Source organism: Aulonocara stuartgranti (assembly GCF_965226115.1).
Source record: "Aulonocara stuartgranti genome assembly, chromosome: 11".
Lineage (NCBI taxonomy): Eukaryota > Metazoa > Chordata > Actinopteri > Cichliformes > Cichlidae > Aulonocara > Aulonocara stuartgranti.
Genome location: NC_138947.1, coordinates 7,573,962 through 7,587,580, shown reverse-complemented (window position 1 = coordinate 7,587,580; position 13,619 = coordinate 7,573,962). Strand labels below are relative to the sequence as shown.

The following is a 13,619-nucleotide window of genomic DNA, read 5'->3' as shown; positions in this document are numbered from 1 at the left end:
AGAGAGTTAAAGAAATAAAGACGTGAAGGAGACTGAGCACAGTACCTGCTGTATTGAGTACAGCTTGATTCCAGTGCTGCGGTCCCAGATACAGATGAGGTCATCCAGTCCTGAGCTGATGACACAAGAGGTTGTACACACCAGCGAGGTGACATCACCACAGTGACCGTAAACATGGCTGACTCGGCTCCCTGTCAGGACATCCCACAAGCAGATGGCGCCGTCCTGCCCACCGCTTGCTAGAACCATCGTCTGAGAGGAAAAAGTTTGTAATTGAGAGTCTAATTTACTGTTTCATGAAACAACTTCGTGGTTTTACTTTGGTAATTCCTCTATTTTGACCCACGGTTTTTAGAGAAAATATTCACCAATGCCTCCGTTATCACAATATGAAATGTTACGAGACACGGGGATATTGCTGACCTGGTCTAAGTAGATGGCTGTAATCCCTCCAGAGTGACCTTGCAGGGTAAAGAGGCAGCAAGAGTCCTCCAGTCGATAAACCTAAACAGCACACGCAGATAAGGATGATCTATTAAAAGCACTATCACAAAGACTGCTTTTGGAGTTTGCTCATATTTTTTATTTTATTTTTTTTACTGCCAGTAAGATCCATTCTATTGAGTTTAATGAGAAATCAAAACAATATTTGTTGTACTTGAAATAAAAAGGACAGAGTGCAGGTCTGTTACCCGGACTGTGTGGTCTTGGCTGCCAGTGACGACTCTGCCGGCAGCTGCACGAAGCACCGTGATCGGCTTTTGGTGAGCACACTGTACGGAGCGTGTGAGCTGGCAGCTGATCACATCCTCACTGCTGTAACAGGGAGACTGAGGCATGCTGCTTCGCCCAGGGGGACCTGGAGGGAAAAATTATTTACGTGAGGAAGAGGGGGGAAAAAAAAAAAAAAAAAAAAAAACAAAAAAGGAAAAAAAAAAAAAACCCCCCACAAAACTAGAAAAACCCTCCACTTAGGTTTACCTCATCTCATTTTCTTTTTAAATTAAAAAACAAACAAAAAACAAAAAAAAACAAAACAAAAAAAAAAAAAAAAAAAACTCATACTGTACATTTTTCACCAATTAAAAATCTAACTCATACAACACTGATGCAGAAACATTTCAAGCCTCACCTCTGTACTGCAGCAGACCCAGAGGTTTGTTCATCTCAACAGTGAAGAAATCCAAGGACCCGTTCAGCCTAGCTGCCACAATTCTGGGAAGGAAGAGACACTCCGAATAAAGAACAGCCGCGCATAGTAGCCACATGTAGGATGACACACTTTTGAATCTCTGTCAGTGTGCCCAAGGGCAGCTGTGGCTACAATGTAGCTGCCATCACCAGTGTGTGAATGTGTGTGTGAATGGGTGGATGACTGAATGTAGTGTAAAGCGCTTTGGGGTCCATAGGGACTAAGTAAAGCGCTATACAAATATAGGCCATTTACAATTTACAGCATACATCTGATGTGTTACAATCTAATGTTATAGAAGCAAGTAACATCTTTTAAGAGGTTGGAAAATCACATAAAATAAAATTAATTAGTGTGCCATTAAAATGACCGAAAAATATTTTTTGCCGATTTAGAGCACGTATGTGTTTAACCTGTTGTTGAGAAAGGCCAGAGCTGTGATCCCAGAAACACCGTCTTCATTGCTGCAGCGTAGCCACCCTTCCACTGCATCCCACAGCTGTAACCAGATGCAATTGTACAGTGATTCTAAACACCAGCGGATCAAGAGTATGACTTTTTTCAGAGTGACATGTGAAATTTTTACAAACCTCCAGTTTGCCGCTGCTCCTCCCGGCAGCTATCAGATTTCCTCTGAGCTCCATGGCCCAGACAGAACTTTCCCAGTCTCCTGCCGCTTGCGCCCCAGCCATCGGGGATCTTTCTTGGATTACAGGTGTAGCTGCTTCCCCTAAGCTCGGACTCCTCTGGAGTTGAGCGCCTGATGGGGGCGAGGAGGAGGCTGAGGACGGAGAGGCGTAGGTAGATGGTGATGGGGGCTCGTGCTCCATGTAGGCACGCTCCACCAGTCCTCCAAAATCAAAGCCTGCTCTGGGTGCGGTGGACAGGTGGGAAGGGGGCTGGGAGGTGAAGTTGGTGTCAATGAGCGGGGTGAGATCGGGCTGGTCAATGAAAAGAGTGGGACGACTGGGCGTGGTGCGGCGTCTTACTGGGTAGAGCTCGTCCTCTGTCAGCCCGTCTCCATTAAACGAGATGTCTCGTTCAGCACTCAAACACTCTGATTCTTGAGCCCCGGTCATGCTGTCCCAGCCATTCCGGTGGTCCCAGCAGCCACTGCTGCTGCTCCGCCTCAGCCTGAGAAGGAAGAAAAAAAAAAAAAAAATTAGCATGACTTGAAGAGATAAACTGACTTTACGTTTGCAGATTTACTGGCAAACATTAACACACAAAAGGTCTGATAGGCAAAAATAAATTGATAATCTAAAAACCACCCATGAATACCAGATTGTCCCTGCTCACTGCATATTCCAGATCATGACTACTACTTTCAGTTGTTTCCTTTAGTGGTCAGCACAGATGATCACCAGCCTCCATCTCACCCTATCCCACATCCTCTGTCATAGTAACCCTCTGAGTGTCCTTTCTCACTACATCCATGAACCTCTGTAGACTTCCTCTTCTGCCTGACATCTCCAACATATTCACTTTAATACAATCAATTTTCAGCCTCAAATTTCCTAAACTGACAGATTGTTTTTAAACTAAATTTTACTTAATGGAAAAAAAAAACCAAACAAAAAACAAACAATTCCTAACAATGTAAAAGCAAATCTGGAAACATCTCACAGATCAATATGACATTGAAATGTTTTTAAAACAAGATATTAAGAGTGTCTCACCCATGATTTGGAATGACAGTCAAGCAGTCCCCAGTCTGTGCGTCCCAAACCCGGATCTGTCCAGCCAGGCAGCAGCTAGCTAACAGCATCCCATCGCTAGCCAAACACTCGATATCCTACAGGACGGAAACATGGAGCAGGAAGCCGGTTTAAATAAGACTAAAGCGATCAGCCAAAAAAAGAAATTAATACACATTTATTAAATTCAGCATTTTTGTTTTAAATGGCCCACCCTATACTGTAGTATAGTACTATGAGCAAGTGTGAGTGTACTCTTGGCTTAAACCTCAACACAGCACAAACACATTTCTGTATCTTTTAAAATCGCTATAAAGCATAGGAATCAGCTGTTTGTTTTACCCTTTTTTCAAATTGACATTTAATCTATATTTGCTAAGCAGATTTTATATAATTACAGTATCTGAGTCATTGCAACTGAACTCATTAACACTGGATTTATCTGCACCACAGATGAGATCTGGTCTTAAAATACATCTGAAATACAAATTAACTAACATTGTTAAAAAAAATAAAGACAAGGGAAAGAGGGAGTGTGCAAATAAATCTGACTAAATAAACAACACATGCTATTTTTTCTTTATATATGCACAGTGTTGCCTTTCTTATGAGTTTGTTTGGTGGACAAACAAAGACTGCGGCGTCTCCATCTTAGTCTCACCATACTGTGGCCCCTCAGCAGCAGTGGTGAGATCTCGCTGACAGGTGGTGAATAGCCGTAATCGTCACAGGGCAGGTCCCCTCGCCGCCGCCGCCCGTGAGGGACACCATTCTGACCGTAGTTTCGTGGGCAGAGAACGCGATACAGACAGAAGAGCAGCAGAACCAGCAGGACACCCGCAGCCAGGCCCAGAGCTGCCACCCTGGATCCAAAGACAACACAAAAGAGTCAGGAGTGCAGTGCCACCACACTACGACACATTTACCAGAAACAATCACACAGAAGCTGAACTTCTGTATATGCTCGTCAACTCCTTCACAAAATCTTTCAATGTACTGCACATTTGTTGTGTGTCATCTGTTCCATGAATTCACCCTTTTAATTGAAGCTCTAGATCTCTAACAGACTTTTTATCTCTCACAAAATACTGTGGAGATGCTGAGTTTCCTAAAATATTATCTGGACACTTTCACAGTCAGATGAGTAAATAGCCCAACTAGTGTATAAAGATCAAGCAGCAAAGTGAGAAACTGCTCATAACTGACAACAGATCTCGATGTTTACCTAAAACATTGTTCTGCAGCTGCACACTCACATGTTTATATAGTTTGTGTGTTGAACAAGTACAACTGTACAAATCTAACTCACAATATGTGGAACTGACCGCTTGGAAAAGAAAAACCATGAAACAGCGCATGTGCCAGCTCTTCTGTGGAATGTGGAGCTAATGTGATGATAACCTGGCAGAGGAGTGTTGACTTTCTCTGCTTAAAAAAAAAAAAAAAAACCAAAAAAAACCTCACATCTGCATTGTGAAAGTAGAGCTTTAACCCTTTCCCCCATGAAGGGAACATTTTGACGGCCAGGATTTTTGGAAATGCAGCTGTATAGGGAAACAAACATCGCACAAACATCTGATGCACAGTCAGTAATCTTGTTCTACAAACAGGCCAATATGGGACAAACTCAGTTCAGAAAAAGAGCTTTAAGGGTTACTACTACTACTACTTTCTGTGCTTATCTTTATTTTGCTAATGGCTACTTTTTTGGCCATTTGTTTTCCAATGAGTATAATCCATCTAAAGTCCCTGACATCATTTAAACTCATGCAGAAACAAAAACAAGGCAGTCTGTGTACTTCTGTTAGCTTTTAAAAACACTTTAACTGCAATAACAGGAGAATTACTGGCAGCAGAAACGAGTTGGGGAACCAACATTGACACACAGTTGCTTATTTACACATCCAGCACCTCTGGGGCAACGTTGCCATTTATTTGCAGTTTTACTCATGTTCACAATATAAACGGCAAAATATTCACTTTCTTTTAGCTCCGTTTTGGACTGTAGCCACTTGTGAGGGAGATGTGTAGCTCATTGGTTTCTGGTGATGATGTAGTGGGATTTTTGAACTTGTTCAATACAAACAGATGAACAGCAGTGAGAATGAACAGGAGGAAACTTGAGTTTGCATTTCAGTCCTTGCCATGTACTTTTATTTATAAACTCATTTTAGATGTTAAAAAAAAAAAAAAGAAGAAACAGCACAAATGATGATGAACTCTAATCCTGTCTTCAGACCTATTACACACTACGGTTACTTCACACAAACATCCAGCGGTTTTCGAAGGTAAAATCAGAAACAGATGAGATGGAGTCAGTATTAACTGGTTCAAACTGTGTCATTAACTTTAACCACTGATTGCACAATTTTTTATTTTAGCTGTCTTTTTTCCTGTTTAAAGTTGCTTTTGATCAAGATGGTTTTAAAAGGAAATATAATTTCCCCATGTCTTTCAAAAAAAGAGAAGAAAAACTTGTGTTAAGCGGAACACTGGAAAGCTCTTCTTGTGTTAGTCTGTGAAATCGCTCGTGTATGATCACACAAAAGTAGGATGAGAGACTTTATCCAGTTCAAAACTTCTCTTAAACAAGACAAGGCTACGCTGACTCGTTTGTTACATGTAAAGATCTTTGCTCCAGATTAAAAGTACAGAGAATTCCCTTGTAACACCTTTATCAGTCTGGCCTTCCATCTATCGAAACCAGTGTTGATGTCAGTTGCCAATTCCCAACTGTGAAGGTCACGACCCCGACCAAACTGCTGATAGCAATCATATCTGCAGTCCAAAGATGACCAAAAACATCACACTTATGTCAAGGTGACAGACTGGTTTACACAACACGGTACAGTGTTGTTGCGGCAGATAGATGAGGCTGTTATAAGCTGATAAAGCTGGAAAGGACAGTGAATCGGTGTCTCTGAACCTCCCTCTAAGATAAAAGAACATTATCTTCCCATTTTAGCAGCTTTATTGGACCGATATTGTGTGTACACACACACACACACACACACACAGATTGCTCATCATTGTTGTGTAAAAGAACACTTCTAGTCTTAAGACTGATTTGCTAAACTACAGAATTCACAAATTTTAACCAAAGTTAAAACTTTAATTTCCATAAAATAACAATCTAACAACATTTCTAATGGTGTTGTACCTTAAGTACTATGGTAAACTGGGGGTGAGCTTAAACGTGCTCGCCAATGTGCCATGCCACTGACAGCTAGTCTAGTTGTAGTGAGAGTTTCTGCAATTATGTCTAAAATTGTATTTTTCACTGTGACTTTGACCTCTGACCAAAGTCATCACTGAAGTCTATGCTAACACTGAAGAAATTCCTAAGATATTCTTGTACAGTAAATACTTCCCACACAGGATTAGCCCATTGTCCCTGAATGTGTCACCTGCTAGGGTAAGGAAAAAAAGCCCCACAAAAAAACACTGACAAAGCCTGTAAAGTAAACAAGTCAGCCAGGCTTGGCCAGTTAGAGAATATGAATACTTGCTAAAGACGGAGATAACCCCTGGCATTATTAGAATACACTAGGGCTGCTCGATTATGGCAAAAATGATAATCACGATTATTTTCACTGAAATTGAGATCACGATTATTTGACGATATTTATTTAACCCTTTAAGACCTACCATAGAACCAAGTCCGCCAGAGCTTATATTATTTTTTTTGTACATGCTGTAGTGCCATTTGTGGGAGCATTTCAAGTTGCTATACATCAATACAACTGTTATAGCCCATATTTTGCATTAAGTCCATAGTAACTACATTAATTGCAAACAAGTGCAATAAACTACAAAAAAATTGAAAATCGTTTTTGTTTTGTTTACATATATTTCTACTTGGAGAAATTTAAGAGGTTTATCCCTCAAAACTTTAAATACAAAAAAGTTGCAAAAAATAGTTTACAACAACAGGAAATTTATTTTGAGTGTTGTTGGGTCTGTGTTTCCACAAACCCCGCTAATTCTAGAGACTTATTCATCATGAAGAAAACAAGACAGTCGATCGATCCATTACTTGCACAAGGGAGGCCTCGTCTGTGTCCAGCACGACAAAGAACCCCAATGGTGGCCTCCTCTCGCTGCCTTTTATTGACAATCCTCAAACAATAGTTTACAAAGCACCTCCCCTTGCAACCCCCCTTTGGTTACATAGACAAGGCACTGTGTGTGTGTGTGTGTGTGTGTGTGTGTGTGTGTGTGTGTGTGTGTGTGTGTGTTACCTCCTGCTGACCAAAGGGTCATAAACCCAGGAAGTTTACATCAAAAGAAACAGATCTTTCAGATAGGATGTATCTACAATAAAACCTCCCCCAGCACAGAGTGGCTGGAAAGGTGGTCAGGATCAAAGAGATGGCTTTGATCCTACTGCTTAAACTAAGACTGTACAAATTTAAGAAACACAATGGCAACATTCAACAATTAGACTTAACAAGTGTCTTCATAGTTTTATTTTGGAGATACAGCAATTTTTATATACTGCAGGAAAAACAAAAAAAAAAAATCCTATGATGCAAATTTGCAAAGAAAACAGCACGTGCATCAAAATAAACTATTTCCAGCTGTGCAATTCGAGTTCTAAGCATCCCAGCAACTATTCAGAAAAGTATAGAGTCAAACATGACTTATAAAAACACTAGTATAAGTATAGTATAGTATAGTTTTTTACTTAAGGCCTACAAGTAAAAAACTACATTTTCCGCAAAAATGACATCACTTCCGGTTTCGGGCAGGAAATGCGATAGTTCGAGTTGAGTCTTTTTCAAAGTGGGAAGTGTTAGGAACAGCTGATGGATCGGCAAAGCGTGTTTCTGGAATATTATGTTTTTGTTCCTGCAAGCGCTTTTTATGCAATTTTTGCAAAGCTTTATGTGGAAGGAAACCGTGACCGAGGACAAGCTGATGGCATCAGATGTAAGTACAACTCCTCCGGTTTCATATGCAAAACAAATTATTGCGCTAGCTTAGCGGTTCAGGTTCTACAGGGATTTAAAAATAGTTACGCAAAACGGAGTGTGCTGCTCTGACCGGCTTTAAAGGGTTAACAATAACAATGTATTGAATAATGACTTTAAAAAATAATATAAAACAGTGTGCAAATACTGATGACAGTGCAAATGTTTGCAATATAAGAAATAAATGAAAAATGTAAACATCTATGTTTAGTCAACTTTGCAGTGTTGCTCTGTGGTGCAGCTACTACATCGTAGCAAAGTTTACACACTGTCTACTTGATCCACGTCTAACTCCGCCAACCCATAATGTTCCCACACCACTGAATTTTTTTTTTTTACCTCTTTTCAACCAACGGCAATCACTCTCCTCTCCAAATAACTTCTGCTTAGCTTTCCGAGCTTCCCTCGGGTCCTCTTAATTGTTGTGACGCGTGTTCGAAATGGAGAGCGGTGCGCTTGACTTACCACACGGAGCAGCGCGAGAGTAAAGCATGAGGGAGGGTCTAATAATCGGCTCAGTCATTTTTAATGATCGTTGAAAGCCCAGATCGTAATCGTGATTAAAATTCGATTAATTGAGCAGCCCTAGAATACACACAAAGAAACTGCATTTTCACCTCACATAAAAGAAGATTACCATCAGCCCAGCAACAGTGAACACTAAGCCAAGCATGAAACGTAGGTGCTCTTTTACTCCCTTCTGTGTTATGTCAACTTAAATACTGTAATAGAAAATACATCTACAGCACTGACAAGTTTAAAAGTAACTTAAAATGTTTTTGATTTTGAGAGAAGTGTCATGATTTCTCTTTGCAAGACCTCCAAGAGCAGTTCCGCAGACAGACTAAGACTGCAGCTGAAAAAAAGAGATTTTAGTCCAAAATTATGTTATTTCATGTCTGGAAAACTAAACCTGAATGGCTCAAATGCCCTAAATGCTATTGTACTTCACTGCTCCAACTTCAGCAAAACTGCAGAAGGAACTTAAAGGCTTCAGTGTCCAAGGTGCAATCGGTTCAATGACACAGGTACAAAGTGTGAAGGTCAAGGTCCTTTACCTGCCGTGGCCCCTATTTACACTCAGCTGTGTGACGTCAAGGTTTGTTTTTTTCTAACCATGTGCAAAAACAGTGATCGCTAAACTGAACTGAAACTAAGAAAAGCTAGGGCCTGAAAAAGATATCACTCATTCAATTAGGCTAAGAAAATTATGTTTCTTTGTAAATTTGTCTAAAAAAAAAAATTATATGAACTCATAAAAACAATCAGAGCTGGTTCATCTGTACCTTCTTTCATAAGATACTAATTAAGGCAGGTAATTTAGCATTCAGAGGATTCTGAGATTTCAGCATTTCCCCCTTATTTCGTTAAGCATGTGTCTACATATTACACATAAATAACTTCCTCATGAACTAATAATAACAGCAGGAACCCAAAACAACAAGTACCCAAACAAGCGGGGATTAACATGACCCAACAGGTGGTAAGCTGCCCTGCCTGTAGATCCTACATGCATATATTTGGTCAGATCAACATTTTCACAGAAATTCTTTCATTTCTTGTTTGGAGAGCTGTAGGAGGCTTATGTTGCTTTGAGAAACGTCCTTTTCAATGCGAGTCTCTAGAATAGTAGGGGCAAACAACTCAAGTAGCCACACTGATGGAAAATCTGCTGGATTTAAATAATCAAAAGTTACCCTTTTAACACCTTAAGGCATGCAGGTTTATCAAAGAGTTTGTGAGGCAGTTCAAACTTAAAGCGGGTAGATGTCTGTGTCTTTCTGACTACTAACTTGTAGAGGGTGAGGTCTGTCTGCAAGTCAGCAGAAACCTTGAGAATGGGTGGTTGAGGGTGTCTCGTGTCCTGAGGGTGACGTGCGTCAATGGCCTCCTGGGGTGTCAGATGAACAGTGATTGGGATGACAGGTAAGATGCTAATGTACCTGTAAAAGGACAATAACATAGTGGACATAATGAAGCTGAAAGAAACATCGAAGCAGAATTAAAGACTTAAGAAAAAAAAGAAACAGAAAAAATTGTTCCTGGCTTTTACACCTTTAAAGTGGGAAAGTGTTTGTTGGACAACGCATAAGCACATAACTGAAGTAGGTTACTTGTTTGTAGCTGCATTTTCCATGTGGAGAATGGCTGACAGAAATTAGTTGTTCTTTTTGTCCAGCTTTTATTTGGAGTTGATATAAACTTCATAATGCAGCATTTCATTTTGCAGAAACATCCCATACACGCCAGGAATGAAGCAACACATTATGCTGCACCAGTATCATAACGAGGCAAGAAAATCTAAACTGCTTTGCTTGCTTTTATGGAAAATTTGGGATCTCCACTACAGTGTAATATACCGTTTCCCAATTAAGAAAATAACAGACTGACGAACAACAACAAAAAACTCCCCAGCAGCACTCGCCTTTTTGCTAAAGTGATGTTGTAGTAACTGAAGAGTGATGGCCAGTGCCTGAAGGACAGTCTCCTCCATCCCTCCTCATCCTCCTCCCCCCAGGTGATCTGAGGTACAGCGGGTGGGGACTGTGGAATGGGCCCTGCCCTTGGAGGGCCATGATGTCCCTGCGATTGGTTCTCAGGTAAAGGAGTTGGATCTGGTGCACGATGGATGCTCAAGGTGCTGGTAGGATCCCCACCTCGAAAAACCGGGGCCACTCCCAGGTGTGGGGGCAGACCACCTCCCCCGGTGTCGCCTAAGGGGCTTTGTTCAGACACCTGTGCAGCCAGGTAGGTGCGGATTCCAGCTGGGTCGGTATACACAAGGATACCAATCCAGATCACTGTGCCAGCCTAAAAATGAAAAAATAAAAAGGTCATGTTGATCAGTTAGCTGGAATATGTGGCCAGCTTCATTTTACATCGAGCTGATATTTACTTAATTTAGACCACTTTAACCTAATGTATGTATATGCTTGTATTAAACGAATCCACCTTACAGTATAGGCATCTTTACATACATTGTTGGCTTTATGTAGGCACAGCAATAAGCTTGCAGACTGTAAAAGCTATTCTGTTAGTTTTAAAGCTGAAACAGACATTCACCCCCCCACCCAAAAAAAAAAAAAAAAAAAATCTTGTCAGTCTTTGCCATTGTATGAAAGAATTAGAAGCTGACAGTTGAAGACAAATGGCAGCAAAGTGCACAAAAACATTTACAGTCAGTTCTGAATTTGTCTTCTCACCATGATGATGCGCTGAGCCAGGCGCGTGCGAGCCAGGAAGTACACCACACGCAGCCTCTTGGGGAGCCTCAAGTTTCTAAAGGCTGGTGTCTGCAGAGTGATTGTATGCGGAGAGGGTCGCGGTGGAGGGGGTACCTCACGTGTACGCAGGGGGCCTGGCTTGGGTGGAGGCATACCTGCTTCAGCTGGCAGGCGGCGGTTCAGGTCAGCCAGCTAAAGGGAAATAATGAGGTTCACACATTTTTTTTTTTTTTAAAACATCGTTTTTTGTATTTTAAGTCAACTTCACAATACATGCTGAAAATATCAAGAGTGATTATGTGTCTCAGTGCTGGTTGTGTTTTTTTGTTGTTTTTTTTATTTTATTTTAAACTCAGTTCTTGCCTGGTGCACAAAGGTTTACATCACATAAAACTCTTGCTACTTAAATCTAATGTTGAGTCCAGCATATTAACTGTGTGTGTGTGTGTGTGTGGGGGGAGGGGGATTTGAAAGTATGCATATGCGTTTCTCACCTCCATGCGGCGAATGTCTATAGATAGTACAGTGGTGAAGAAAAACATCTGCAGGAAGAAGTCAGACACCAGCCCCACAACAGCAAATAAACAGAATTCCTAAAATAAACAGAAGAGACATTAACCACATAGAAGCATTTCCCACCTGGCTTGATTTAGCATTATGCTTTGCTTATTTAATAACAATAACTTTAACTACAGTTTTCTCCTGGTGCACTTCCTTCAACAGTTCCAGCATTTGTCCTCTTACCTGGATAGCTGGCACAAGAGTGAAATATCCAATGAGGATAATACACAGCTCAGTGGCCATATTCTTCATGATAGACCAGCTCTCATTACTAAGGCCTGAAAAAACAGAACAACAATCAGGGAAAAATAAAGAAATGCACAATATTTAATAAGCCATGACTAAACTACATTCTCCAAACTTACCTTGAGCTATGCGGAGTTTGACCTCGAGGTCGACAGGGGTGGAAACCACAGACTTGGTGAGCACCAAGACGTTCTCCAGCCCGATTACCACCACCAGATAAGGGAAGATCTCACTGCAGGGAGAAAAATAAAATACCCTCAACTTTGAGTACAGTTATCTTTGGTAATATACACTTTCACCACATTACCACTGTGTGGAATTCTGTTTAAATTACAAACACAAATGTACTTTAATAATGCAGCCGCCAAGGCACCGAGAAAATGTATGTGGTCCACTCCTATGTTTTGTTTGTTTTTTAGTTATAAAATCAGTCATTTAGGGTTCAATTTCTTTTTTTTAAATTCTTGGCCCACATAGCTGGGAATTTCCCTGAGATTAGTATGTGTGACAGATTAGTTTGACAGGATAGATAAGCTTTAGATGAGGCAAGTGTATAACTGGGTCACACACACACTCAGTAACACTGTACATAATAAAACACACACACACACCCAACACTATCTGTATCTCACCAGCTTTGTGTGTGGAGTCGATTATGACTCTGCAGATTTGCATGTTGCAGTCATAGTTTTGGTACATTGGCCTTGATGTGTGTTTATGCAAGCACATGGCCTGGGCATTCACAGCCCATGGAGGACTTGCATGGATCTTAGTGGCTGGTTAACAGTACCACTGTCACGCCATGAGGTCTGCTTCCTAATAAACAGCTCACGATTGGACAGCCATTAAACGTCAGTATCTGAATACATCTGCCCCATATTTCAGTCCATCCCACTTCCACACAGTGTTCTTCCTTTTTCATACACACTAACACGCTGTTTGCCCACATGAAGTGATCATTAACAGAACTCCATGTACGATCAATACAGAAGAAGAGGAAAGTCAAAAGTCAGGTACGTGCACGTGAGTTGGTAAAAATAAGGATACAACTGACAGCCAGCTAGAGGTGTTAACATTAACAGGATATATTTGAATGTCAGTAAGAGCAGGAGAACAATGAAATTACTGCAGACATAATTTCAGTAGTGATTCACAAGTTAAACTCATCCTTCAACCTCTTAAAAATATTAGCTAGTAAGTGTTTTCAGGCTGCCGCAAAGAGTTGACTCGGTTCATTTGGACATAGTGTTTTCAGAGAGTTTCCTGAAAACGCTACATCCAGACGTACAGAATGAATTTTTTAGGACTTCCTTACCTGGATGATTGAGCGTGCATGAAGACAGCTTTTAGGCTGGTTTAAACAGCATTCATAATAAAGAAAATGTACTGTAAAAACAGTTCATGCACTTAAAAGTGTAAGGAGCATTCAAGTGCTAATCACTACAGTCTGAAGTTAAAGCTACTGTGGAAGGTAAGTGCAATAGCACTGGAAGCTACTTCAGTTAACTAACATACAACGATGCCATATGCATTAGTTTCTACATGCAAACACGAGAAGAAAACAAAACAAAACAATGTTTTACTTTAAAAAAAATGGCACTGACTGTAATGAAACTGATTCCTTGCTTTGGTGTAATCAAGGGAAACAATGAGTATAAGTCATGAAAGTACAAGTACCAAGTTGCTCTCAGTGATGCAAACATACATTTTTGCTGCGTCTTGATTA

At 40.7% G+C, this 13,619-nt stretch overlaps 1 protein-coding gene across 9 annotated transcripts in view; it reads right to left on the bottom strand.

Moving 5' to 3' along the window:
- Positions 1 to 13,619, bottom strand: part of scap (SREBF chaperone) — a 35,029-nt gene that overhangs the window by 4,205 nt on the left and 17,205 nt on the right. For 8 of the 9 annotated variants that reach the window (XM_082553047.1, XM_082553048.1, XM_082553042.1 and 5 more), the window contains 14 exons: positions 12,013 to 12,125; positions 11,831 to 11,925; positions 11,581 to 11,679; positions 11,066 to 11,278; positions 10,288 to 10,673; positions 9,656 to 9,805; positions 3,551 to 3,752; positions 2,872 to 2,987; positions 1,783 to 2,326; positions 1,606 to 1,691; positions 1,133 to 1,215; positions 693 to 859; positions 424 to 504; positions 46 to 252 (listed from right to left, as the gene is read on the bottom strand). In XM_082553047.1, coding sequence (XP_082409173.1) covers positions 46 to 252; positions 424 to 504; positions 693 to 859; positions 1,133 to 1,215; positions 1,606 to 1,691; positions 1,783 to 2,326; positions 2,872 to 2,987; positions 3,551 to 3,752; positions 9,656 to 9,805; positions 10,288 to 10,673; positions 11,066 to 11,278; positions 11,581 to 11,679; positions 11,831 to 11,925; positions 12,013 to 12,125 — 2,542 coding nt within the window. The remainder of the gene's footprint in view (positions 1 to 45; positions 253 to 423; positions 505 to 692; positions 860 to 1,132; positions 1,216 to 1,605; positions 1,692 to 1,782; positions 2,327 to 2,871; positions 2,988 to 3,550; positions 3,753 to 9,655; positions 9,806 to 10,287; positions 10,674 to 11,065; positions 11,279 to 11,580; positions 11,680 to 11,830; positions 11,926 to 12,012; positions 12,126 to 13,619) is intronic. The other variant, XM_082553043.1, reaches the window with a different exon arrangement.